We start from the raw sequence: 27,198 nt of genomic DNA on the forward strand, positions 1-27,198 counted from the left end.
TTACACAACATAAAAACATGTGAACTAAAACATCAATTACCTAAAATGTGAAAGGGATGAGAAGTACAAGTATAAAGCTTAGGAATTCTATTGAAGTTAAGTTGATATTGGTTTAAAATAGAGTGTTACAATTTTCAGATATTTTACGTAAGCCTCACGGTAACCACAAGGGAAAAACCTGTAGTAATTACACAAAAGAACATGATGAAGCCAAAGCATATTGAAACCATAAGACATCAAACACACACACAAAAAGACAGAAGGTAAAGATATAAGAAACAATAGATCTACAAAACTGTAAAGAAAACAAATAACAAAATAGAAGGCACATTCTTATCAATAATTACTTTAAATGTAAACACATTAAATTCTCCAATCAAAAGAATACATGAATGGATTTTTTTTTTAAAAAGAGATCCAACTAGGGGCACCTGGGTGGTTCAGTGGGTTAAAGCCTCTGCCTTCAGCTCAGCTCATGATCTCAGGGTCCTGGGATCGAGCCCCACATTGGGCTCTCTGCTCAGCGGGGAGCCTGCTTCCTCCTCTCTCTCTGCCTGCCTCTGCCTACTTGTGATCTCTGTCTGTCAAACAAATAAATAAAATCTAAAAAAAAAAAAGAGATCCAACTATATGCTGCCTACAAGACACTCACATTAGCCTTTAACACACATAGAGACTCAGAGTGTGTGAATGAAAAAGAATATTTCAAGTAAATGGGAACCACAAAAAGTAGAAGTAGCTATACTTGTATAATACAAAACACTTTAATCTAAAAATGGTAAAAAGAAACAAGGGGCACCTGGATGGCTCAGTCATTTAAACATCTGCCTTCAGCTCAGGTCATGATCTCAGGGTAGGGTCCTGGGATTGAGCCCCGTGTTCAGCCCCCTGCTCCACAGTGAGTCTGCTTCTCTCTCTCCCTCTCCCTGTACCATCCTGCCCCATACTCATATGTGCATTCTGTCTCAAATAAATAAAATCTTAAAAGAGATAAAGAAGTTCATTATGTAATGATAAAGGGATCAATTTATTGGAAATATATAAAAATTGAAAACATTTATGTACCCAACATCAGAGCAACTAAATACATAAAGCAAAAACAGAGCTAAAAGGACAAATGAACAGCAATAATACTTGTGGACTTTAATATCCCTCCATCAACAATGAAGAGATCATACACTCTCCAAAATTAGTCAATAAGGAAACAGTGGATTTGAACAATACTATAGACCAAATGGACCTAAATGACATACACAGAACTTTCTATTTGAGAACAGCAGAGCACACATTCTTCAAATACTCATGGAACATCTCCTAGGATAGACCATGTTATTGGGCCACAACACAAGTCTTAGTTCAGTAAGAATAAAATCCTACCAAGTATCTTCCTTGCACATAATGATATAAAACTAGAAATCAGTAACAAGAGGAAAGTAGAAATACCCAGATATACGGAAATCAAACACTTCCGTGAAAAGCCACTGTATTGGAGAAGAAATCAAAGGGGATATTAAAAAAGTATCTTGAGACAAACGAAAATGAAAACACAACATATCAAAACACAAGGGATACAGCAAAAGCAGTTCTGAGAAGGAAGTTCATAGCAATAAAAGCCTATATTGGGGTGCCTTGGTGGCTCAGTCATTAAGTGGCTACCTTCAGCTCAGGTCATGATCTCAGGGTCCTTGGATCAAGGCTCACATCGGGCTCCCTGCTCAGAGGGAAGCCTGCTTGTCCCTCTCCCACTCCTTCTGCTGTATTCCCCCCCCGCTGTGTATGTCAACTAAACAATTTTTTTTTTTAAGATTTATTTATTTATTTGACAGAGAGAAATCACAAGAGAGGCAGGCAGAGAGAGAGGAAGGGAAGCAGGCTCTCCGCTGAGCAGAGAGCCCGACGCGGGACTCGATCCCAGGATCCTGAGATCATGACCTGAGCTGAAGGCAGCGGCTTAACCCACTGAGCCACCCAGGCGCCCCTAAACAATTTTTTTAAAAAGCCTGTATTAAGAAATTTCCCAAATAAACAACCTAATTTTAATGCCTTAAGTAACTAGAAAAAGAAAAATAAACTGAGCCAGAAGTTAGTAGAAGGAAGGAAATAAGATTAGGGTAGGAATAAACTAAACATAGAACAGGAAAACAATAGGAAAAAATTTAACCAAACTAAGAGTTGTTTGAAAGATAAGCAAAATTGACATAACTAAACTGACTAAAGAAAAAAAGGATCCAAATCAACAAAATTATAAATGAAAAAGGAGATGTTACAACTGATACCACAGAAATATAAAGAATCCCAAGAGGCTACGATAAACTATACATGCCCCAAACTGGACAACCTAGAAGAAATAGAAAACTTCTTAAAAACATACAGACTACCGGGGCACCTGAGTGGCGCAGTGGGTTAAAGCCTCGGCCTTTGGCTCAGGTCATGATCTCAGGGTCCTAGGATGGAGCCCCACATTGGGCTCTCTGCTCCACAGGGAGCCTGCTTCCTCCTCTCTCCCTGCCTGCCTCTCTGCCTAGTTGTGATTTCTCTCTGTCAAATAAATAAAATATTTTAAAAAAACATACAAACTACCAATACTGTATTAAGAAAAAGTTAAAAATGTGAATAGTCTGGGATGCCTGGGAGGTTCAATTGGATAGGCGTCTGTCTATGGCTCTGGTCATGATCCCGGAATTCCGGGATTGAGCCCCCTGTTGGGCTCCCTGCTCAGCAGGAAGTCTGCTTCTCCTTGTGCCTCTCACACCACTCATGCCCTTTCTCTCTCTCAAATAAAGAAATAAAATCTTTAAGAAATGTGAATCATCTAAATACTAGTAAGGAGACTGAATCAGTAATCTAAAACCTCACAACAAAAAATGCCCAGGACAAGATGGCTTCACTGGTGAGTTTTACCAAACAGTTAAAGAAGACTTAAAATCAATCCTTCTCAAATTCTTCCCAAAAAGTGAAAAGGAGGGAATACTTCCAAACTCATTTTATGAGGCCACCATTACCCCCAAAACCACGGCCAGAAAAGGATAAACCAACATCCCTGATGTTGATGTTGTCTCAGTCGGTAGTGTCTGACTTTTGATTTCAGCCCAGGTTGTGACCTCAGGGTCCTGGGATTGGGCCCACATCAGGCTCCGTGCTCAGTGCACAGTCCACTTGGCCCTTTCCCTTTGCTCCTCCCCTGGCTTGTGCTCTTACTCCTTCTCTCAAATAAATAAAATCTTTAAAAAAAAAAAAACAGAAAATGCATAGTAATAAACTTAACCAAGGAGGTGAAAGATCTCTACTCAGAACTACAAGGCAGTGACGTCAAAGAAAACACAAGTAAATGAAAAGGTATCCTGTATTCATAAATTGAAAGAATACTATTTAACTTTGCATACTACCAAAAGCCATCTATAGATTTAATGCAATCACTATCAAAATTGCAATGGATTTTTTTTTACAGAAGTAGAAAAAAATCCTAAAATTTTTATGGAACCACAGAAGAACACAAATATCCAAAGCAATCCTGAAAAGAACAAAACGGAAATCATTACACTTCCTGATCTCAAGCTATTCTACAAAGCAGTTATAGAATCAAAAGACTGTTCTACTGGCATAAAAAGAGACACTGAGATTGATGAAACAGACTTGAGGGTTCAGAAGTAAACCCAAGTATATGCAGACAACTAGTATTTGACAAGGGATGCAGGAATACTCAATGGAGAAAACAGTTTCGTCAATAAATGGTGCTGGGGAAATTGAATATTCACATGTAAAAAAAGGAAACTAGACCTGTATCTTATACCCACAAAAATTAACTTGGCATGATTAGAGACTTAAACTATCAGACCTGAGACCATAAAGTTCTTAGAAGGTAAATTAAGGAAAAAGCCCCTTGACAGGAGTCTTGGCATTGATTTGGATATGTACCTAAAGCACAAGAAACAAAACAAAACAAAACAAAGTGGGACTACATCAAACTAAAAAGCTTCTGTACAGCCATAGAAACAAAAAAAAAAGTGAAAAGAAAACTTACAGAATGGGAAAAATATTTGTAAGCCATATATCTAGTAAGGGTTTACAATCCAAAATATATAAAGAACTCTTACAGCTCAATAGCAAAACAAAACGGAATCTTACTCAGCCATCAGAAAGGATGAATATTAACCATTTACATCACTGTGGATAGAAGTGGAGGGTATTATGCTGAGCAAAATAAGTCAATCAGAGAAAGACAATTATTGTGTGGTTTTACTCATATGTGGAATATAGAAAGAACATAGAGGATCATAAGGGAAGGGAAGGAAAACTGAATGGGAAGTCATCAGGGATAAAAACCATGAGAGACTCTTAACTCTAGGAAAGAAACTGAGGGTTGCTGGAGGGGAGGTGGGTGGGGGGATGGAGTATCTGGGTGATGAGCATTAAGGAGGGCATGTCATGTGATGAGCATTGGGTGTTATATGTAACTGATGAATCACTGAAGACTACATCTGAAACTAATGATGTACTACATGTTGGCTAATTGAATTTAAATAATTAAAAAACTCACAAAAATTCCCACAAATAATCTAATTTAAAAATGGGAAATATCAGAATAGAAATTTCTCCAAATAAGATACCCAAAAAGTCAGCAGGCAAATGAAAAGATGCTCAACGTCACTACTCATCAGGGAAATGCAAATCAAAACCATGAGATAGCCTCATCCTGTTAGAATGCCATCAACAAAAAGACAAAAGATAACAAATCCTGGAAAGGATGTGGAGAAAAGGGAACCCTTGTGCACTGCTGGTGGGACCGTAAATTGGTGCCATCATTATGGAAAATAATATGGTGGTTACCCCCCATATTAAATATAGAACCTTCATATGACAGCAATTCCACTTCTGGAATTAACTATCCTCTGGATAGTTATCCAAAGGAAATAAGAACACTCACTAGAAGAGTGTTCAGTGCAGAACTGTTTACAAGAGCCAAGACAAAGAAACAACCTCAGTGTCCATTGATGGATGAATGGATAAAGAAAATAGGAGAGGGGCGCCTGGGTGACTCAGTGGGCTAAGCCTCTGCCTTTGGCTCAGGTCATGATCTCAGGGTCCTGGGATCAAGTCCCGCATTGGGTTCTCTGCTCGGTGGGGAGCCTGCTCCCCTCCTCCGCCGCCTGCCTCTCTGCCTACTTGTGATCTCTGTCAAGTAAGTATTTTAAGTATTTTAAAGAATACTTAAAAAAAAAAGAAAATAGGAGATACACACAATGAAATATTATTCAGCCAAAAGAGAATAAAACCTTGTCGTTTGCAACACCATGAATGGACCATGAGGACACTATCTTAAGTGAAATAAGTTAGAGAAAGGCAAATAACATTTGATCTCACTTATATGCGAAATGCCAAAAAAACCCCCAAAACAACAACAACAACAAAACACCAAATTCTTGGAAAAAGCTATCTTTGGATTTTTGGTTACCAGGGGTGGGAGTTGGGGGGAGGGGGAATTGGAGAAAAGTGGTCAAAAGGTAGAAACTTCGTTACAAAATAAATATATCCTAAGGATATAATGTGAACCACGATGAGTACAGTTAGCACTGCTATAGGATATGTATGGAAGTTGTTAGGACAGTACAACCTGAGAGTTTACATCACAAGGAAAAAAATTTTTCTTTTTGATTTCCAGTTTTATTGTATATACATGAGCTGATGGATACTAGCTAAACTTACATATATTGTGAAGTGATCACCACAGTAGGTCAAATCATTATGCTGTACACCTTAAACTCATACAATGATGGAGGTCAATTATATCTAAATATACCTGGGGAGAAAAGACCCAGAGAGAAGCAAACGTGGCAATGGCATATAGTAGATTCTTAATAACTGGAAAGTCAGTTCTATAAAAAATATCCAGTGAAATGATGGAGATATGTGACTTACTTGATAAGCAGTTCAAAGTAATGGTCATAAAGATGCTCACTGAACTTGGGGAGAAGAAAGAATGAGCAGAGTAAGAACTTCAACTCATAGATAAAAAAAGTCAGAGTGGTTAAAGAGCAGACTAGAGGAAGCAAAAGAAAGAATCAATGAACTTGAACACAGGGCAGTGGAACCCAATCAACAATAAAAAGGAAAAATATGAAAACAGTAAAAAGAGCTTAATAGACTTATGGGACATTAACTGGAGTACTATTCACCTTGTAGGGACCCCAGAAGGAGAAGAGAGAGAAAGGCGCAGAAAACTTATTTGATGAAGTAATGGCTAAACCCATCTCTAATCTGAAGAAGGAAACAGACATCCATCCAGATCCAGGAAACACAGAGAGTTCAAATAAGAGAAACCCAAAGAGATGCACGTAGGAGACACAGCATAATTAAAATTTCAAAGGTTAAAGTCAAGGAGAGAATCTTAAAGCAGCAAAGGAGAACTATCTTTTTAAGTGCAAAGGGAGCCCCCATGAGCCCTCTTAAGATTTTTCAGCAGGAACTTTTCAGGCCAGAGGGAGAGGCACAATACATTCAAAGTGCTTGGGGGGGGGGGAACAACCAAAACCAAAAATTAAAAAAACAACTCCCAACCACGAAGACTATCCAGTAAAAGTTATGCGGAATACAAAGAGATAAAGATTTTTATAGACAAGTAAAAGTTAAAGGAATTCATCACCACTAAACCAACCTTACAAAAAAATGTTAAAGGGACTTCTTTAAGCTGAAATGAAAGGGCAGTAATTCATAACAGAAAGACTCACTGGTCAAGGTAAATATATAGTAAAATTGGTGGATTGATCACATAAAGCTAGTATGAAGGTTTAAAGACAAGAATACTAAAAATACATTAAGGGATAAACAAGAGGGGCGCCTGGGTGGCTCAGTGGGTTGGGCCTCTGCCTTCGGCTCGGGTCATGGTCTCAGGGTCCTGGGATCGAGCCCCACATCGGGCTCTCTGCTCGGTGGGAGACTGCTTCCCCCTCTCTCTCTGCTTGCTTATCTCCCTACTTGTGATCTCTCTTTCTCTGTCAAATAAATAAATAAAATATTTTAAAAAATAAAAAAAGGGATAAACAAGATAAAAGATGTCCATTATGGAAGGAGGGGCAAGATGGTGGAGAAGTAGGAGACCCTGTTTCAACTGGTCCCCTAAAGTGAGCTAAATATCTACCAGAACACTCTGAACACCCATGAAACCAGCCTGAGATGTAGGATTATACACTGCTGGATCTCCACAGGGGCATAAGATGACAGTGGACAGGTTAAGCATACTGGGAACGCACAGACTAATATCGGAGGATAAACAAAAGGGGAAGGGAGCCATCAGAAGTGACCCATTGGAAAGTAATACCCCAATATGAAAGTGCCCTGTGATTGGGGACCAGCATTGACTTGGAGTCTGGTTAAAAGCACTCAAAAAGAGCAAAAGATCTTAAGGGGCAACTGGTGGAATCGGGCAGTCATGGGCCTGGGCCTAAGCCCACGGACCCAGGACGGCCACCTCTGGCAACCACTCATGCCAGAGAGAGTGTGGCAGCAGAGCCTCCAGTTCCTGGTCCTGGAGCCCTCAGGGTTGCACAGCTTGAGGGAGTCCGGTGGACGCTCTCTAGAACCACAGCCTTTTGCACTCTGTGCACACTGTGCAACTGGGATCTGAACCACACTCCCCACCTGCACCTGAGAGAGCTCCACGTGGGTGCTAGCTGGCTGTCTCTAGGACCGGCCGAGGGTTGGGATGCTCCCAGCCCAGGCCTGAAGGAACTCAGCTCGATCTCTGGAAGGGATCCCTCCGAGGCAGAGGGGGGGCAGCCAAGTGAATGAGGGCACCTGGCCTGGTCCTTAGACAGCAGTCCCGGAAAGGGCAATCACCGGAAGTGGGCTCCCTGGACCATTATCGCTCGTGGTTTTGGCAGGGGGGTGCAGGGACAGGCAGGTGCTTGGGCAACGTCTGAGATGGTGGCTGGGGACGTGCACTGCCTGTGGGAGTTGTACGGCTCAGTGGAGATTGCAGAGGGGGAGTCTGTGTGTTCTGGACCACCCAGAGGGGAACAGACTGAGGCTTCTCTGAGATGGAGGTCTGGGTGCAGTTTGCTTTCCTCTAAACCTCTGAAAAGCCGCAAAAAGCCACCAAAGAACAAGAACCTCCAGAGAACAAAAGCCTGAAAAATTGATTTCCACAGAGCCCAGCCCCCTGATATGGGGGAGGAGGACTCAACCCAAGCAAGAATGACTGAAAAACAACGAGGCAGACCCCTCACCCAGAAAGCCGGCTGAAAGAACGAGAGGACAACCACCATAGGGTCCCCATAAAACTGTAAAACCCCAATATCAGGAGAAAACAATATATTAAGCTCCCAGTATTACCCTAAAACCTATTTCATAGATACATTTTTTTAAAAATTCATTCTCACGATTCTTGTTCTTTCTTTAACCTACGTACCATTACAACTAGAGGTTTAATACAACATATTCTACAATAACCTTTTAACGTGAACTTTCTTTTTCTATTTTTTTAAATATACATATAGATATAAGCTTCAAGGTAATCCTCTTTCCCTAATCAATACTACCCCTATATATAAACCGGTTTTAATTTCCCTTTATCTCTGGAAAGTTGAGTCCTTTAACAAAGGTATAAAGATACACCCAGGAAGAACCAAAATAACCTTCCTTGCCCACATCCAGGATTTATAACCACCCTCCCATCTTCTTCTGTCAGTGTTTTGTGTATTTGGTTTTGTTCTGGTATTATATATATAAATCTTATTCTTAAGGTTCATTTTGGCGAGTTCTTTTTTTTCCTTGTCATTTACTTTTGTCAGTCTTTTTGTTTGTCTGTTTTTATTTATATACCTTATAAATCTTACTTTGGGGGCTCATTCTGGCTGGGTTTTCTCTTTTATTGCCCCTCTTTTTTTTTCTTTCTTTTTGGTGGCGACTTCTGCTTGCTTAGAAGCATTCCAGGGTGCACCTTGTCAGGATCGTGGTTGATACATTCAGCTATACATTCCCTCAACCTCCTCTCACCAAGATGACTAGGAGAAGGAACACCCAATAGAGGAAAAATTCAGACACTGTGCCCTCTCCATCAGAACTATAGAATATGGACATAAACAGTATGTCGGAAAGGGAATTCAGGGTTAACAATTATCCAGGCAATGGCTAGGTTGCAGAAAACCATTTGTGACAACATAGAATCTCTAAGGGCAAAAGGGAGAGCCGACCTGGCAGAAGTTAAAAATGCTGTCAATGAGATCAATTCTAATCTAAATACTCTAACAGCTAGGGTAACCAAGACAGAAGATAGAACTTGTGATATATAGGACAAAATGGTAGAGAAAAAGGATCAGGAGGAGGCATGGAACAAACATCTTAGAAGCCATGAAAACAGAATTAGGGAAATAAATGATGCTATGAAACGTTCCAATGTCAGAATTATTGGGATCCCTGAAGGGGTGGAGAAAGAGAAGACAAGAAGATATAGTTGAACAAATTCTGGATGAAAATTTTCCCAGTCTGGGGAAAGGAACAAGCCTTTGGGTCCTAGGGGCAAAAAGAACAGCCATCAAAATCCACAAATCTAGAAAGACCTCAAGGGACTTGATTGTGAGGCTCACAAATCATAGTTTTAGACAGGAGCTTCTGAGGGCAGCTAGGGGTAAGAGAGTCCTTATGTACAAGGGAAGGTCCATTAGAATAATGTCAGACTTGTCCATAGAAACCTGGCAAGCCAGAAAGGACTGGCAAGGCATATTTCAGGCACTAAATGAGAAGAACATGCATCCAAGAATACTTTATCCAGCAAGGCTGACATTCAAAATGAATGAAATGAATGGAGAGATAAAGAGCTTCCAAGACTGGCAAGGTTTAAGAGTATGTGACCACCAAGCTGGCACTAAAACATATATTAAGGGGGGGTTTTATAAAAGAAGAAAGAACCCAAGAGTGACATAGAACAGAAATTTACAGAGACAATCTATAGAAACAAGGACTTCACAGGCTACATGATGTCAATAAAAATGTATCTTTCTATAATCACTCTCAACGTGAGTGGCCTAAGCGCTCCCATAAAATGGCACAGGGCTACATACTGGATAAAACGACAGCACCCATCCATACGCTGTCTATAAGAGACCCGTCTGGAACCTAAAGATACATCCAGACAGAAAGTGAAGGGATGGAGAAGCATCTTTTCTGCCAATGGGCCTCAAAAGAAAGCTGGGGTAGCGATTCTCATATCAAATAAATTAGATTTTAAAGACTGTAGTCAGATAAAGAAAGACACTACCTCATTCTTAAAGGGTCTATCCACCAAGAAGATCTAACAATTTTAAATATTTATGCCTCCAATATGGGAGCAGCCAACTACATAAGCCAACTGTTAATAAAAATACAGAGTCCTATTGATATGAATACATTAATAGTAGGGGAACTTAACACGCCACTCTCAGTAAGAGACAAATCATCCAAGCAGAAAACCAGTAAAGAAACAAGAACTTTGAATGACACATTGGACCAGATGGACCTCACAGATATATACAGAACATTACATCCTAAAACAGAAAACTCATTCTCCTCAAGGGCACATGGAAATTTTTCCAGAATAGACCACATACTGCGTCACAAATAAGGGCTCAACCGATACCAAAAGATTGAGATTATTCCCTGCATATGCTCAGATCACAATGCTTTGAAACTGGAACTCAACCACAAGAAAAGGTTTGGAAGGAATTCAAACACTTGGAAGCTAAAGACTACCCTGCTTAAAAATGTATGGATCAACCAGGAAATCAAAGAAGAACTTAAACAATTCATGGAAACCAATGAGAATGAAGACACATCAGTCCAAAACCTTTGAGATACAGCAAAGGCAGACCTAAGGGAGAAATACATAGCCATCCAAGCCTCCCTCAAAAAAACTGAAAAATCCAGAATACATCAGTTCTCTTTACACCTTAAAGAACAGGAAAAGCAACAACAAATTAAGCCAACCCCATGCACAAGAAGGGAAATAATCAAGATTAGAGCAGAGATCAATGAGATAGAAACTAGAGATACAGTAGAACACATCAACGAAATGAGAAGCTGGTTCTTGAAAGAATCATTAAGATTGATAAACCACTCGCCAAACTAATCCAAAAGAAAAGAGAGAGGACCCAAATTAATAAAATAATGAATGAGAGGGGGAGAGATCAAGACTAACACCAAGGAAATAGAAACAATCATCAGAAATTATTATCAACAGTTAAATGCCAAGAAGTTAAGCAACCTAGAAGAAAGGTATGCAAGCATTACTATAAAGCTGTGATCATCAAGACAGCATGGTACTGGCACAAAGACAGACACATAGACCAGTGGAACAGAATAGAGAGCCCAGATATGGACCCACAATTCTATGGTCAACTAATCTTCGACCAAGCAGGAAAAAATATCCAGGGGGAAAAAGACAGTTTCTTCAATAAATGGTGCTGGGAAAATTGGACAGCTATGTATAGAAGAATGAAACTTGACCATTCTCTTACACCATACACAAAGATACACTCAAAATGAAAAAAAAAGACCTCAACGTGAGGCCAGAATCTATCAAAATCCTAGAGAGGAACATAGGCAGTAACTTCTTCAACATCAGCCACAGCAACTTCTTTCAAGACATGTCTCCAGAGGCAAAGGAAACAAAAGTGAAAATGAACTTTTGGGACTTTATCAAGATCAAGAGCTTCTGCACAGCAAAGGAAACAGTCAACAAAACAAAGAGGCAACCCACGGAATGGGAGAAGATATTCGCAAATGACACTACAGACAAAGGGCTGATATCCAAGATCTATAAAGAACTCCTCAAACTCAACACACACAAAACAGATAATCATATCGAAAAATGGGCAGAAGATATGAACAGACACTTCTCCAAAGAAGACATACAAATGGCTAACAGATGCATGAAAAAATGTTCATCATCATTAGCCATCAGGGAGATTCAAATCAAAACCACATTGAGATACCACCTTACACCAGTTAGAATGGCCAAAATCAACAAGACAGGAAACAACATGTGTTGGAGAGGATGTGGAGAAAGGGGAACCCTCTTACACTGTTGGTGGGAATGCAAGTTGGTGCAGCCACTTTGGAAAACAGTGTGGAGATTCCTTAAGAAATTAAATATAGAGCTACCCTATGACCCCACAATTGCACTACTGGGTATTTACCCCAAAGATACAGATGTAATGAAAAGAAGGGTCATCTGTACCCCAATGTTCATAGCAGCAATGGCCACAATCACCAAACTGTGGAAAGAGCCAAGATGCTCCTCAACAGACGAATGGATAAAGAAGATTTGGTCCATATATACAATGGAGTATTATGCCTCCATCAGAAAGGATGACTACTCAACTTTTGTATCAACATGGACGGGACTGGGGGAGATTATGCTGAGCGAAAAAAGTCAAGCAGAGAGAGTCAATTATCATCTGGTTTCACTTACTTGTGGAGCATAAGGAATAGCATGGAGGACATTAGGAGAAGGAAAAGTGAATTGGGGGAAATTGGAGGGGGAGATGAACTATAAGAGACTGTGAACTTTGAGAAACAAACAGAAGGTTTTAGCCAGGAGGGAGATGGGGGGATGGGTGAGCCTGGTGGTGGGTATTAAGGAGGGCATGTCTTGCATGGAGCACTGGGTATGGTACATAAACAATGAATCTTGGAATGCTGAAAAATAAGAAAAATAAAGAAAGAAAGAAAGATCAGTGGTCTCAGATGCAGGAGAGCCTGAAGGCTACAGGAAACCGAGTCCCTGCCCTTAAAGGGGCAGCATAACAGAAAGCCCTGCTGAGATACAGCACAGAAGCAGCAGTTTGAAAAATGTCTGGGGCATATGGAGAAAAGATCTGTTTATTCATCTCAGAGTGTGTACTGGAGAGGCAGTGATCTTGGAGAGATTTCTCTAAGAACAGAAGAGCTGGAGGGCCTCTTACTCGATCCCTTCAACCTAGATACACGGACACCAGCAGGACCAGTGCAGCACCAGCACTCTTCACCTATCTGGCTAGCAGTGGGCCCTGGCACCTTGCTGGCACTGTACACTGCTCCCCCCCCACCATTCTCCTCCAATACACCCTTGGCAGGAATCCATCCAAGGTTGCGCTCCAAGTGCAGCAGTGTGTAAGCAACTCTGACAGGGGCTAGCACCATCCTCAAAGTGTCTCCTGCCCTGGGGAAAGGGGAAAAAACACACATACCAATTCGACTTCGGCCCCAGCAGTGGACCGGGAGCAAACATCTGGTCTGAGTGCAAGAGGCACCCACCAATGAAAGCTTCTGGGGCCCAACAAATGGAAAGTACCCTTCAGTTTGGTGCTACTATACTTCTGGCCCAGCAACAACACAGGGACCAAACCCTGCTCAGAACAGGCAAACAGGTTCTGATGAACAGGATACATTGCTCTGCAGGGCACTACAGGAAGAAAAGATGTGTCTGACTTTCTTAACACATAAACAGACACAGAAAGTTAGGCAAAATGAGGAGACAGAATATGTCCCAAATTAAAGAATGGAGGGAAAAAAATCACAGCAGGAGCATTAAAATAAATGGAGATAAGTAATATGCCTAATAGAGAATTTTAAGTAATGGTCATAAAGGTGCTCACTGGACTTGAGAAAAGAGTGGAGGACCTCAGTAACACTCTCAACAAAGAGAAGGAAAATAAAAATATGAATCAGAGATGAAGGACTCAACTGAAATTAACAATATGCTCGATGGAATAAATAGACTAGAGGAAGCAGAAGAACAGATCAACAACCTGGAGGGTAATGGAAAGCAATCAAGCTGAATGGTAGAGTAAAAAGAATAAGCAATGAAAATATACTAAGGAAACTCAGTGACACCATCAAGCATAATAACATTTGCATTATAGGGATTCCAGAAGAAGAAAAGGGGACAGAAATTTTATTTGAAGAAATAATAGCTGAAAAATCCCTGAATCTGGAGAAGGAAACAGATCCAGGAGGCACAGAGAGCCCCCAACAAAATCAGCCCAAGGAAGTCCACACCAAGGAACACAGGAATTAAAATGGCAAAAAGCACTGATAGAGAATTTTAAAAGCAGCAAGAGAAAAGAAAACCATTACATATCAGGGAAACCCTACAAGGCTGTCAGCTGCTTTTTCAGCAGATACCTTGCAGGCCAGAAGGAAGTGGCAGGACATATTCAAAGTGCTGAAGGAGAAAAACGTACAACCAAGGATCTCTATCCAGTGAGGCTATCATTCAGAATAGAAGGAGAGATAAAGAAGTTCCTGAACAAGCAGAGGTTAAAGGAATTCATCACCACTATACCAGTCTTATAAGAAATGTTACAGAGGAGTGCTGGAGTGAAAAGGAAAGACCATAAGCAGGAATAAGAAAAGTAGGAAGCACAAAAGTAGTAAATATATCTATAAAAATCAGTCAAGGGACTCACAAAATAAAAGGATGTAAAGTTTGACACCCCATACCTAAAACTGGGGGGTGGGGATGGAGCAGAGTAAACCTTTAGGGCTTTTAGAATGGATTCAAACTTAAGCAAACCTCAACTTAATATGCAGAGATGTTATATATTAAACCCAGTGGTACCCACAAATAACAAAACAGTAACACATATGCAAAAAATAAAGAGAAAGGAATCCAAGGACATCACTAAAGAAAGCCAACACATCATAAGAGAAGAAAGCGAAGAAGAAAGGAACAGAGAAGAATGACAAAAACAGCCATTAAACAAGTAACAAGGTGGCAATAACTACATCCCTATCAGTATGAACTTTGAATTGTGAATGGACTAACCACTCCAATCAAGACATAGGGTGTAAGAATGGGTAAAAAATCAAAACCCACCTATGTTCGCCCTACCATAGACTCATTTCAGACCTAAAGACACATGCAGATTGAAATTGAAGGGATGGAAAAATTTTATCACGCAAATGGAAGTGAAAAAAAAGCCATGGTAACAATACTTAGGTCAGATAAAATAGACATTAAAACAAAGAATGTAATGAGAGACAAAAAAGGACAGTGTATAATTATAAAGGGGATAATCCTACAAGAAGATTTAATAACTGTAAATATTTATGCATCCAATGTGGGAGCACCCAAATACATAAAGCAGCTAATAAACATAAAAGATGTAATCGATCGGAATACAGTAATAGTAGGGGGCTTTCACACCCCGTTACATCAATGGCTAATTCAATGAGAAAAACCAACAAGGAAAAAGCAGCTTTCAGCGACACACTGGACCAGATGTATCAATAGATATATTCAGAACATTCCATCCAAAACCAGCAGAACACCCATTCTTTTAAAAATGCACATGGTACATTCCTCCTGAGTAGATCACATGTTAGGCCACAAAACAAAGTCTCACAGGTTCAGAGATTGTACTGTACCTCTGTTTTGACTATAACATTTTGAAACTTAAAACCTACTAAAAGAAAAAATCTGGAAAGAAACAAATACATGGAGGTTAAATGACATGTTACTAAATAATATATGGGTTAAGGAAGAAATAAAAGAAGAGATTACAAAATAATGGGTGACATATGAAAATGAAAACACAATGGTCCAATGTCTTTGGGATGCAGCAAAAGCTGTTCTAAGAGGGAAGTATAAAGCAGTACAGGCCTACCTCAAGAAGCAAGAAAAATCTCAAACAATTTCACTTACAACTAAAGGAGCCAGAAAGAAAAAAAAAACAGTAGAAGGAAGGAAATAATGAAGATTAGAGCAGAAACAAATGAAATACAACCAAAAAAAACCAAAAACAAACCCCAACAGAATAGATCGATGAAACCAGGAGCTGATTCTTATTTTTTATTTATTTATTTATTTTTATTTGCTTATTTACAGCATAACTGTGTTCATTGTTTTGGCATCACACCCAGTAGGAGCTGATTCTTTGAAAAGATCAATAAAATTTATAAATCTTTAGCCAGACTAATCAAAAACAAAAACACAAAGGTGAGAGACTCAAAAGCAAAATCATGGAGGAGAAATAACAACCAACACCACAGAAAAACAATCATGAAGAGAATATTATGAAAAACTATATGCCAACAAAATGGACAATCTAGAAAGAGACATTCCTTGAAACATGTAACCTCCCAAAAGTGACTCTAAAAGAAACTGAGGGTTTCTAGAGCAGACGGGGGGTTGGGGGCGATGGAGTGGCTGGGACTGGGATTGGTGGGGGCGGGGTATGTGCTATGGTGAGCACTGTGTATTGTTTATGACTGATGAATCACAAACCTGTACCCCTGAAACAAATACTACACTATGTGTTAATAAAAAAATAAAACAGCAAAAAAAGAAGAAATCTAACATTAAAACAGACAATAAAATTGAATCAGTAATAAAAGAATTCCTAAGAAACCAAAGTCCAGGACCAGATGGGTTCATAAGTGAATCCTACCAAACATTTAAAGAAGAGTTAATACGGGACACCCAGGTGGCTCAGTCGGTTAAGCATCTGCTTTTGGCTCAGATCATAACCCTGGGGTCCTGGGATGGAGTCCTGCATCACGCTCCTTGTTCAGCGAGGAGCCTGCTTCTCCCTCTGCCCGCCGCTCCCTCTGCTGTGCTCTGTCTCTCTCTTGGTCTCAGGTAAAAATAAAATCTTAAAACAGATAAAGAGTTAATACTTGTGCTTTTCAAAATATTCCAAAAATTATAAGTGGTGGGAAAGCTTTCAAATGCATTCTATGAGGCCAGCATTACCACGATGCCTAAACCAGATAAAGACACCACAAAAAAAGAGAACTATGGGCCAGTATTTCTGATGAACATGGATGTAAAAATTCTCAACAAAATATTAGTGAATCAGATCCAAGGATACATTAAAAAAAATCATTTACCATGAGCAAGTGAGATTTATTCCTGGGATGCAAAGATGGTTCAGTACTCACAAGTCAATGTTATCCATTACATCAATAAGAGAAAGGACTAAAACCATACAATTATCTCCACAGATGGAGAAAAAAAAATTTGACAAAGTACAACAGCCATTCATGATTAAAAAAAAAAACCCCTCAACAAAGTGGGTTTAGTGGGAACACACCTCAACATAATAAAGGCCATATATGAACACCCCACAGCTAACATCACACTCAATGGTGAAAAATAGAGCTTTTCCCCTAAGCTCAGGAACAAGAGAAGTAGGTCTAATATCACCATTTTTATGAGACATAGTATTAGAAGTCCTAGCCACAGCAATCAGACAACAACAACAACAAAATGTCATCCAAATTGGTAAGGAAACGCTAAAATTTTCACTAGTTACAGATGACATGACATTACATATAGAAAACCATAAGGACCCCACCAAAGGCCTAGTAGAACTAATAAATGAAGTCAGTAAGAGCAGAAGATACAAAATCAGTACAGAAACCCATTGTATTTCTATACACTAATAATCAAGTGGCAGAAAGGGAACGTAAGAAAACAGTCCCCATTATAAATTTAATCGAAACAGTAAAATATCCTGGAATCAACTCAACCAAGGAGGTCAAAGATGTGTATTCTGAAAACTATAGAATACTGATGAAAGAAATTAAAGACGACACAAAGAAATGCAAAAATATTCCATGCTTATGGATTGGGAGAATAAGTATTATTAATTGTCTATACTACCCAAAGCAATCTACAGATTTAGTGCAATTTTTATCAAAACACCAACACCAGAGAAGAATAAATGAAACAAGATGGGATTGGGAGGGAGACAAACCATAAATGACTCTTAATCTCACAAAACAAACTGGGGGTTGCTGGGGGGAGGTGGAGTTGGGAGAGGGGGAGGGGGTTATGGACATTGGGGAGGGTATATGCTATCGTGAGTGCTGTGAAATGTGTAAACCTGGCGATTCACAGACCTGTACCCCTGGGGATAAAAATACATTATATGTTTATAAAAAAAAAAATTGGAAGGGGAGGCGAACCATAAGAGACTATGGACTCTGAAAAACAACCTGAGGGTTTTGAAGGGTTGGGGGTGGGAGGTTGGGGGAACAGGTGGTGGGTAATAGGGAGGGCACGTATTGCATGTAGCACTGGGTGTTGTGCAAAAACAATGAATACTGTTACGCTGAAAAAAAAAATAAATTTTTAAAAAATGAAAAAAAAAACACAAAAAAAACACCAACACCATTTTTCAAAAAACTAGAACAGACAATCCTAAAATTTATATGGAACCACAAAAGACTGCAAATAGCCAAAGCAAACTTGAAAAAGAACAAAATTGGTGGTATCACAATTCCAGATTTCAAGATATACTAAAAAGCTGTAGAGGGGTGCCTGGGTGGCTCAGTTGGCTAAGTGTCTTGCCTTCGGCTCAGGTCATGATCCCTGGGTCCTGGGATCAAGCCCTGCATCAGGCTCTCTGCTCAGAGGGCAGCCTCCTTCTCCCTCTCCTTCTCCCCCTGCTTGTGCTCTCTCTCTGTCAAATAAATAAAATCTTAAAAAAAAAAAAGCTGTAGTAATCTAAACAATATGGTACAGGCACAAAAACAGACACATAAATCAATGGAACAGAATAGAGAGCCCAGAAATAAACCCACAATTATATGGTCAATTAACCCTTGACAAAGGAGGCAAGACTATGCAATGGGAAAATAGTCTCTTCAACAGGTGGTGTTGGGAAAACTGGACAGCCACTTGCAAGAGAATGAAACTGGACCTCTTTCTTAAACCATATAGAAAAATACATTCAAAATGGATGAAAGACCTAAATGGGAGATCTGAAACCATAAAAATCCTGGAAGAGAACACAGGCAGTAATTTCTCTAACACTGGCCATAACACCATCTTTCTAGATAGGTCTCCCAAGGCAAGGGAAACAAAAAGCAAAAATAAACTATTGGGACTACACTAAAATAAAAAGCTTCTTCTGGACAGCAAAGGAAACCATCAACAAAACTAAAAGGCAACCTACAGAACGTCATTGGCAAATGACATAGCCAATACAGAGTTAGTAGCCAAAATATGTAAAGAACTTATACAACTCGACTCCCAAATAACCAAATAGCCCAATTAAAATGGGCAGAAGAGATGAACAAAAATTTTTCCAAAGAAGAAATACAGATGGCCAAGAGACACATAAAAATTGCTCAACATCACTCATCTGGGAAATACAAATTAAAACCACAATGAGATACCACCTTATACTTGTCAGAATGGCTAAAATCAAAAACACAAAAAAGAAAAAGTATTGGTGAGGATGTGGAGAACAAGGAACCCTTGTGCACTGTTGGTAGTGATGCACACTGGTACAGCCACTGTGGAAAACAGTATTTTCGAAAAGTTAAAAACAGAATTACCATACAATCCAGTAATTTCACTACCAGGTATTTACCTAAGGAATATGAAAATGCTAATTCAAAAGGATATATGCACCCCCATGTCTACTGCAGCATTATATACAATGGCCAAACTCTGGAAACACACCAAGTGTCCATCAATACATGAATGGAAAATAAAGATGTGGTACAGACACACACACACACACACACACACACACACACACACAATGGGATATTACTCAGCCATAAAAAAGAATGAAATCTTGCCATTTGTGACAACATGGGTGAATCTAAAGGGTATAATCCTCTAGGTGAAATAAGTCAGAGTGACTAATACCATGTAATTTCACTTATATGTGAATTTAAGAACCAAAACAAAGAAAAAAGAGACAAACCAAGAAAACAGATGCTTAACTACCGAGAAGTGATGGTTATAGGGCTTGAGGGGGGTCGGGGGAGGTAGGTCAGTAGGGGGACAGGTGAAATAGTTGATGGGGATTAAAGGATACACTTATCTGGATGATCATTGAGTAATATATATATAATTGTTAAATCACTATATTGTACACCTAAAACATAACACCATACGCTAATTATACTACAATTAAAAATTTTAAAAAGGAAACAAAAACAAAAATAAACTAGTAAGAATACATCAGACTAAAAAGCTCTGCACAGCAAAGGAATCCATCCACAAAATGAACATGGAACCTACTGAATGTGAGAAAATACTTACAAATCATTTATCTGATTGGGGTTAATACCCAAAATATATAAAGAGCTCATACAACTCAATAACAAAACAACAAAAATCCAACTGAAAAACGGGCAGAAGACATGAACAGATGTTTTTCCAAGGAAGTCATCCAGATGGCCAACAGGTACATGAAGAGATGCTCAACATCACTCATCATCAGGGAAATACAAATCAAAACCACAAAGAGATAGCACCTCACACCTGTCAGAATGGCCGAAATCAAAAATGCAAGAAATAAGTGTTGACAAGGATGTGGAGGAAAGGGAACCCTTGTGCACTGTTCGTGGGAATGTGGTGCAGGTACTGTGGAAAACGGTAGGGAGTTTCCTCAAAAAGCTAAAAATAGAACTGCCATCTGATCCATCAATTCCACTTCTGGATATTTGTCTGAAGAAAATAAAACCCTATCAAAAGATATCTGCACCTCCATGTTCACCGTAGCATTATTTACAATATCCAAGACCTGGAAACAACTTAATTTTCCATCAATGGATGAGTGGATAAAGAAAATGTGGTATATGTACACAATGGAATATTGCGGAGTCATAGAAAAGAGTAAGATCTTCCCATTTCCAACGGCATGGATGGTCGTTGAGGTCATTACACTTAGTGAAATAAATCAGACAGAAAAACATAAATACCATATGATCTTACTTATATGTGGAATCTCCAAAAACTGAAAAAGACGACAAAAAAATAAAAAAATAAAAAGTGATCTCCTGTATATAACAAACGGACTGGTGTTTTCATGCGCCAGGAGTGGGAAGATGGGCGAAGTCGGTAAAGAGGGCCAAAAGGTACAAGCTTCAAATTATAAAATAAAAAGTCCCTGGGGCACCTGGGTGGCTCAGTGGGTTAAGCCTCTGCCTTCAGCTCAGGTAATGGTCTCAGGGTCCTGGGATCAAGCCCCACATCGGACTCTCTGCTCAGTGGGGAGCCTGCTTCCCTTCCTCTCTCTCTGCCTGCCTCTCTGCCTGCTTGTAATCTGTCAACTAAATATTTTTTTTGAAAAAGTCCCAAGCACATAATGTAGAGCAGAGTGACTGTCGTTAATGATACTTTATCATCTATTTGAAAGTAGCTAGGAAAGTAGATCTTGAAAATTCTCATAAAAAAATTTATATCTAGGTTTGGTGACAGATGTTAACTGGGATATTGTGACAATCATTTTGTAATCTACATCAGTATTGACTCATGGTGTCATATGACTAAAACTAATGTTACAGGTCAATGATACTTCAATTTATTTTTTTATTTTAAAGATTTTATCTTGAAAGAGAGAGCATGAGCCAGTGAGTGGGAGAGGAGGAGATGGAGAAAATCTCAGACTCTGTGCTGACTGTGGAGCCCAGCGCAGTGCTCGATCTCAGAACACTGAGATCATGACCTGAGCTGAAACCAAGAGTCAGATGGCTAAAGGACTCAGCCACCCGGGCGTCCCAATGATACCTCAATTTAAAAAGAGAAAAAAGAAAGTTCCAGCCCTGTGAGTCAGCCCTTGGCAAGAGGCTTGGGAATGTGGTCTCCTCAGCTACGCGCCAGGAGGTCACATCGGGAAGAGCAAGGGCAGTTGGTAACAGCAAAGTAATATAAGATGAATCTGGCCTAATGAGGAAAGAAAATTTAAACTCCTGAGTTACTATGACACCAAGTATTTTACTACAGTTCCACTGAAGCATCCCTCCAGAAGGTGATGGAATTGGTAAGGATAGAAATACATATTTTTATTATTCTAACTGAATGTCTTATGTCAATCAAACCGTCCCTTGTACTGAAGGACTCCATGAAAATATGCTTTTTGCTCCTTTTTCTACTCCTACTCTTGCATCCCCGCTTTACACATGCCTTATAATGCAAGCAGCATAAGTCCTCCTTGTAAAGGACAAGGTGTTAATGACTTCTTTCAAACAGATGACATCTAAGGAAGGACCAGGTGAGAATGACCAGAGGAAGTCTTCAGATGCACATTCCAGACCAACGACACTACGTCTCTTCAAAACCCATCCCCCCACCCCGACCGCCTGTCAGCTCTAAGGACTGACATCTTCATTCTAACTGCTTCCCGGATGCCTGAGAGGACATGTACCCCAGACCACGATCCTCAATAACATCCCAGACCCTGAACAAAGGCACTCTCTCCTTCCCTTTCGGAGTTTCCCCGGACACTCTCTACCTGCATTCTCTCCAGACATTCCATCAACTCCACTTTCACTGCTGGGACCCTCGTGGCTGGTCCTCAGGGACCCATTCTGAGCCTTCAGACCCTGCCTACCAACATCAGCATGGTTTAATTTGTAATTTAGCAAGTACTCGAAAAGATGGGACTGACTAGGGCAGGGGACAGCACACATTTTTTGGTAAGAGGCCAGGTAGTGACTATTTTATGCTTCCCGGGGTTGGATAGTCTCTGTCCTAACTACTCAGCTGTACCGCTGGAGCGCAAGACCAACCACAGACCACATGCAAATGAACGAGCAGGGCCGTGTTCCCATCAAATTTCACTTCCAAAAGCACAGAGGAGAAGCAACACAGAGGAAAAGCAACACAGAAGAAAAGCTTGCCAACAGAGGAAAAGCGAGTTGCCTGGCTTATTCACTTTTCTACAAAATGAAGAAGAAATGAGGAAACGTATGCTTGTGTAGCCTGCGAGGCTGAACTCCCCCCCACAGTGGAGTCGTGCAGCCTTGGGACACCTGAAGAGAAGTCCCAGCTGGGACAGGGCGATACAAAGATGGAGGGAGGCAGGGAAGGTGGCAGGGGTTGGGAGTAAAAATGTAATAAACTGAGTTTCTGTTAAAGGAAAAAAAAACTTTACATGGTTCTTCTGAGTTTATGGGCACCTTTCGAGTACATGGGGAGAAGGAAGAAAGACTCCTCCTTATTCATTATATAAATGCTGAGATGAGAAGTAAAACTGTAAACTATTAAACCCAAATTGGGTTGTTTTTTTTTTTTTTTAGATTTTATTGAGAGACAGAGAGTGAGCGAGCGAGCTAGTGAGAGCACATGAGCAGGGCAAGGGGAAGAGGAGGAGAATCCCCAGCAGACCCTGCACAGAGCCTCACTCGGGGTTCAATGTGGGGTTGGATCTCACGGCCCTGAGATCATGACCTGAGCTGAAAGCGTCAGACACTCAACCGACTGAGCCACCCAGGTGCCCGTCAACCAAGACTGTTTTGAACACTTAGTCTTATTTTTATTCACTGTAGTAAATGAATTTTTTTTTTTTTTCAAAAAGTATGCACCACGGTGCCCATGACCCAGCAGAACATCCTGACTCTTCCGCATTCAGTCATGGTCAGCTGCTCTTACCGCAAACCAGCTTCTGGACAAAATCTAGCAAGCTCTAGTTTGATCCTTTCTGCTTCTAATTCTGCCCCCCCACCTACCCAAAGACTCTGGTTGCCTCGTTTTGTAGTTATAAAATTTACACAGCTGAGAAGGGCACATTTCCTAGAAAAGTGTGCTTCAAACGTTCAGTTGCTCAGGAACCACCCGGAGGTCTTGTTAAAGCGTAAATTAGACCCCATGGGTCTGAGATGGGGGAGACTTTGCATTTCTAACAAGCTCCCAGGTGATGTTGATAAGCACACTTTGAGAACCACTGTTCTTACAGACAGCCATCACTCTGGGAGGAGCTTGGGGCGGGGTTGCGGTGAGGGAAGCTCCCTGGGGCAGGATCTGGGGCCTGAAGGCCCCTGGACTCCCCCTCATCCCTTGAGCCAGCCTCTTGTGCAAACAACAGAATGTCGGCCTCCAGCATAGGCATATCCCAGACAGGCCCACCAAAGAAGGCTCTTCTTTGGCTGGCCCTGGGCAGCAGGTCGATTGGGCTTACTGGTCAAGACAAAGAAACCCTATTAGTTGCACAACAATTGGGTTAGCTCTGGGGGACTCGATGTTCATCAGGTTATGCCCTAGACTCGGAAATGAAGGGCTGCAGGCCTAAAGCGCCAGTTCCCGGAGGTCCTGGAAAATACCCAAGGCCCTGAATCTGACCTTGGCCTTTAATGAAATCACCGGGCCCTTCCTGGAAGAGCTCTACCCCCGCCCCTCCGCACCTAGACCCGGCCCGTGAGGACTCACCTGCAGCATTCCCAACTGCAGCCTGTAGAGAAGGTTCCGGGCTGTGGGGGCGGACACAATGAGGAGTCTCCTTTTCTCGTAAAACTGATCCAGAAGTGCCGCTGCTGTTCTGACGCCCACGTTGACATTCATGGCTGGGATTAGAAAGGGCCAGATGGATGAGAAACCCCCTACTTACTCTGGCTCAACATAGCCTGGGATGACACCCAGACCATACACAAACATGCAAGTAAATCCAAACACGAAATTCCAGTTGTTTTTTTGTTTGTTTTTAGTTTTTTTTTTAAGAATTTGAGAGAGAGAGCGCATGCTCGTGCCAGTGGGGCGAAGAGGCAAAAGGAGAGGTGGGGGGCAGTGAGAGAGAGACTCTCAGGAGGTCTTCTCACTGAGCAGAGCCCGAGGCGGGGCTCGATCCCACAACCATGAGATAATGACCGGAGGTGAAATCAAGAGCAGGCCACGGAACCGACGAGCCACCCAGGCACCCCAGTTGTAAGTGGTTTATTCGGGAGATGGTCCCAAGAAGCGCTGGGTTAGGGAATGGGGAGCTATACTGGTTTCCTCTTGCTGGTCTCACAGATCACGATAAATTTAGGTGCTTAACAGGCACAAATTCTCCTACAGCCCCGGCAGTCAGAAGTTTCAAATGGGCTTCACTAGGCTGAAGTCAAAATGTTGCTCCCCCCACCGAGGCTCTAGGGAAGAATCTGTTTCCTTGCCTTTTGCAACATCCACAGGTCACCTCCGTCTCCCGGGGTGAGGCCTTTCTTGGCATCTTCAAAGTCAGTAGTCTGGCATCTTTACCTCTCTCTCTCTCTCTCTTCTTTCCCCCCCCCCCCCCCCCCGCCTCCCTTTTTATAAGGACACTTGTGCGTACACTGGGCCCACCTGGAGAATCCAAGATGGCCTCCGCATCTCAAAATCCTTACTTACTTTCCTCCGCAAAGTACCTTTTGCCCTGTCAGGTAATATATTCATGGGTTCCAGGGATTAGGATGTGAACATCTTTGGGCTGGGGGGTTAGGTGGTGGGGGGATGGGCATTACTTGGGGATGGGCATTACTTTCCCTGCCTCAGGAAGTGAGACAGGGAAAGAAAGAGGTATGTTCTTTCTACTTTAAGGTATGAAACTGAAGAACCTTGGGCATTTAGCTGATGGTCTACACGTGTATGTGTCTCTCTCTCTTGCCCAACCCTGCATGGCTGGGATTAAAGGAAAGCATAAAGATGAGAAAGTACCCCAAAATAAGGGGGAAAGTAGAGTATATAAATAAAAGATATGTCCACAATTTTCTGACTAGTCCAAATTTCACACCATGATCACTACGCAGCCCAATTTATGTTCCTTGGTAATTACAGTGGACATGCACTGAGTGCCTGCCCCAGGCCAGGCACTGCTCTATCCCACTGTTCGGTGGATATAACCTCATTTAACCCTTACAACAACTCAAGTAGTAGGTAAGGTATTATCTTGCTCATTTGACATTAGGAGGAAAAATCCCGAATGCCCCAGGTCTGTGTGACTTTCAAACCAGTGCTGCAAAGTGGGAATTATATTGGCCTTACGCAGTAGTGTCCTAGCTTTGCATAAAATAATAATGAAAAAAGACCCTTTCATTTGTAGAAGGGAAGAACACAGGTACTTAAGCAGACTCTGTTGATTCACACAGTCGCGAACAGCGGGCCCTGGCCTCCCGCCTCCAGCTTCTTCCTTAGAGGACGTGAAAGAGAAACTCGAAGATGGACAGAAGCCAAGGAGGAGGGTGGGTGAGAGAGCTGCCCTCGAAATCCGATGAAGAGGGATGGCACCGAACCTCTCAACATGTATGGAGTGAAATCCTCCCTCCCTCTACTGGAATCCAGAACCCAGGGGTCTTCAGGTTCGGCTGCTGGCGAGAGAGAGGGCCGCACACTACACGCACCTGCACAGGTGGGCTCCGTACCAGACCAGGCCAGGTTGGACTGACAGACTCGGGCAGGGCTGCCCTGCAGCTCATAGCCACCGATGCAGGAGAACTCACAGGTTGCCCCATAATTGTCGCCGTCACTGGAGCACTTCATGTAACCATTCTCCGGGGCGTTGAGTTTGCCACAGCGTCGGACTGTAGGGACACAAGGCCAGGGGAGGCTCAGTGCCGAGCTCCCCTCCACAGATGCCCCAGAAAAGGCGGCAGCAGGGCAGTCACACTTCTATACCGGCCTGTGAATGAGTGAGGGGGCAGGTAGGACTCTCTGGCCAGTGGGAGGGCCTTGGAATGGTCAGTGTTCATGGCAACGAGACCACTGAGATCAAGCGGTTTAGCCCCTGTGTTACAGAGGAGGAGGCTGAGCCCAGAAGAGTAAAGAGGGTTCGTCATTAGCTGCCCAAACCACGAGGCATAAAATAAATCTTCAAAGTATTTTTTTCAGGGAGAATAAATGTTCGGGAACACCAAGAACATGGGCTCCTGGTGGCCCAAATTAGGGGGCTCTCAACCTCCTTTACGGAAGGACTTTCAGGCTTTAGCTGGTCACCCAAGCCCAGGGAGGAAAAGGTTATCAAAATAATATTCTTCTGGGATAGCCAGCTGTGGGCTCATGCGAGACTAGCTTACTGCTCTCTCGGGCCTCAAATAATCTGCCAGCACTGAACCTCATCCAGATTTGTATTGTGAAATTCAGGCTTTCTGACAGCACCCTTCCCCTCGCCTCGTCATCAGAGGCTAATCCGAAGCTGGCAAGTATCCCCGTGGCAGTGGGCACTCACAAAGGGTTCTCACTGGAGGGCCGATTTCCTTTTGCTCTTGTAAAGAGAGGAAAAAGCCAAGAAGCAGTATTCTTACCTCGTACTTTAACTCGAAATTTGCAAGTGCCCTTGTTCTCAGCTCTGTCATAGACTGTGTACTGGATCTTGTGGTCTCCTTCTGGAAAATTCGAGCCTGGGGGGAGGCCTTTTAGAATAACACTTAAAAGAGGGAGAAAAAAACAGGAACAACAAAGATGGTCATTAAAGGCCTAACAACAATTAGGTCATCATGGGCACTGACTGGATGTGGAGATACTGAGGGGCAGCCTTTAGGCCAGTTTGACTA

The 27,198-nt window shown here is 41.6% G+C and overlaps 1 protein-coding gene across 2 annotated transcripts in view; it reads right to left on the reverse strand.

Annotated features, from left to right (window-relative positions):
- SRPX (sushi repeat containing protein X-linked) overlaps positions 1–27,198 on the reverse strand; it is a 120,598-nt gene that overhangs the window by 21,766 nt on the left and 71,634 nt on the right. For both annotated transcript variants that reach the window (XM_045994518.1, XM_045994517.1), the window contains 3 exons: positions 26,950–27,071; positions 26,050–26,229; positions 24,128–24,261 (listed from right to left, as the gene is read on the reverse strand). In XM_045994518.1, the coding sequence (XP_045850474.1) occupies positions 24,128–24,261; positions 26,050–26,229; positions 26,950–27,071 (436 nt within the window). The remainder of the gene's footprint in view (positions 1–24,127; positions 24,262–26,049; positions 26,230–26,949; positions 27,072–27,198) is intronic.

Source organism: Meles meles, chromosome X (assembly GCF_922984935.1).
Source record: "Meles meles chromosome X, mMelMel3.1 paternal haplotype, whole genome shotgun sequence".
Lineage (NCBI taxonomy): Eukaryota > Metazoa > Chordata > Mammalia > Carnivora > Mustelidae > Meles > Meles meles.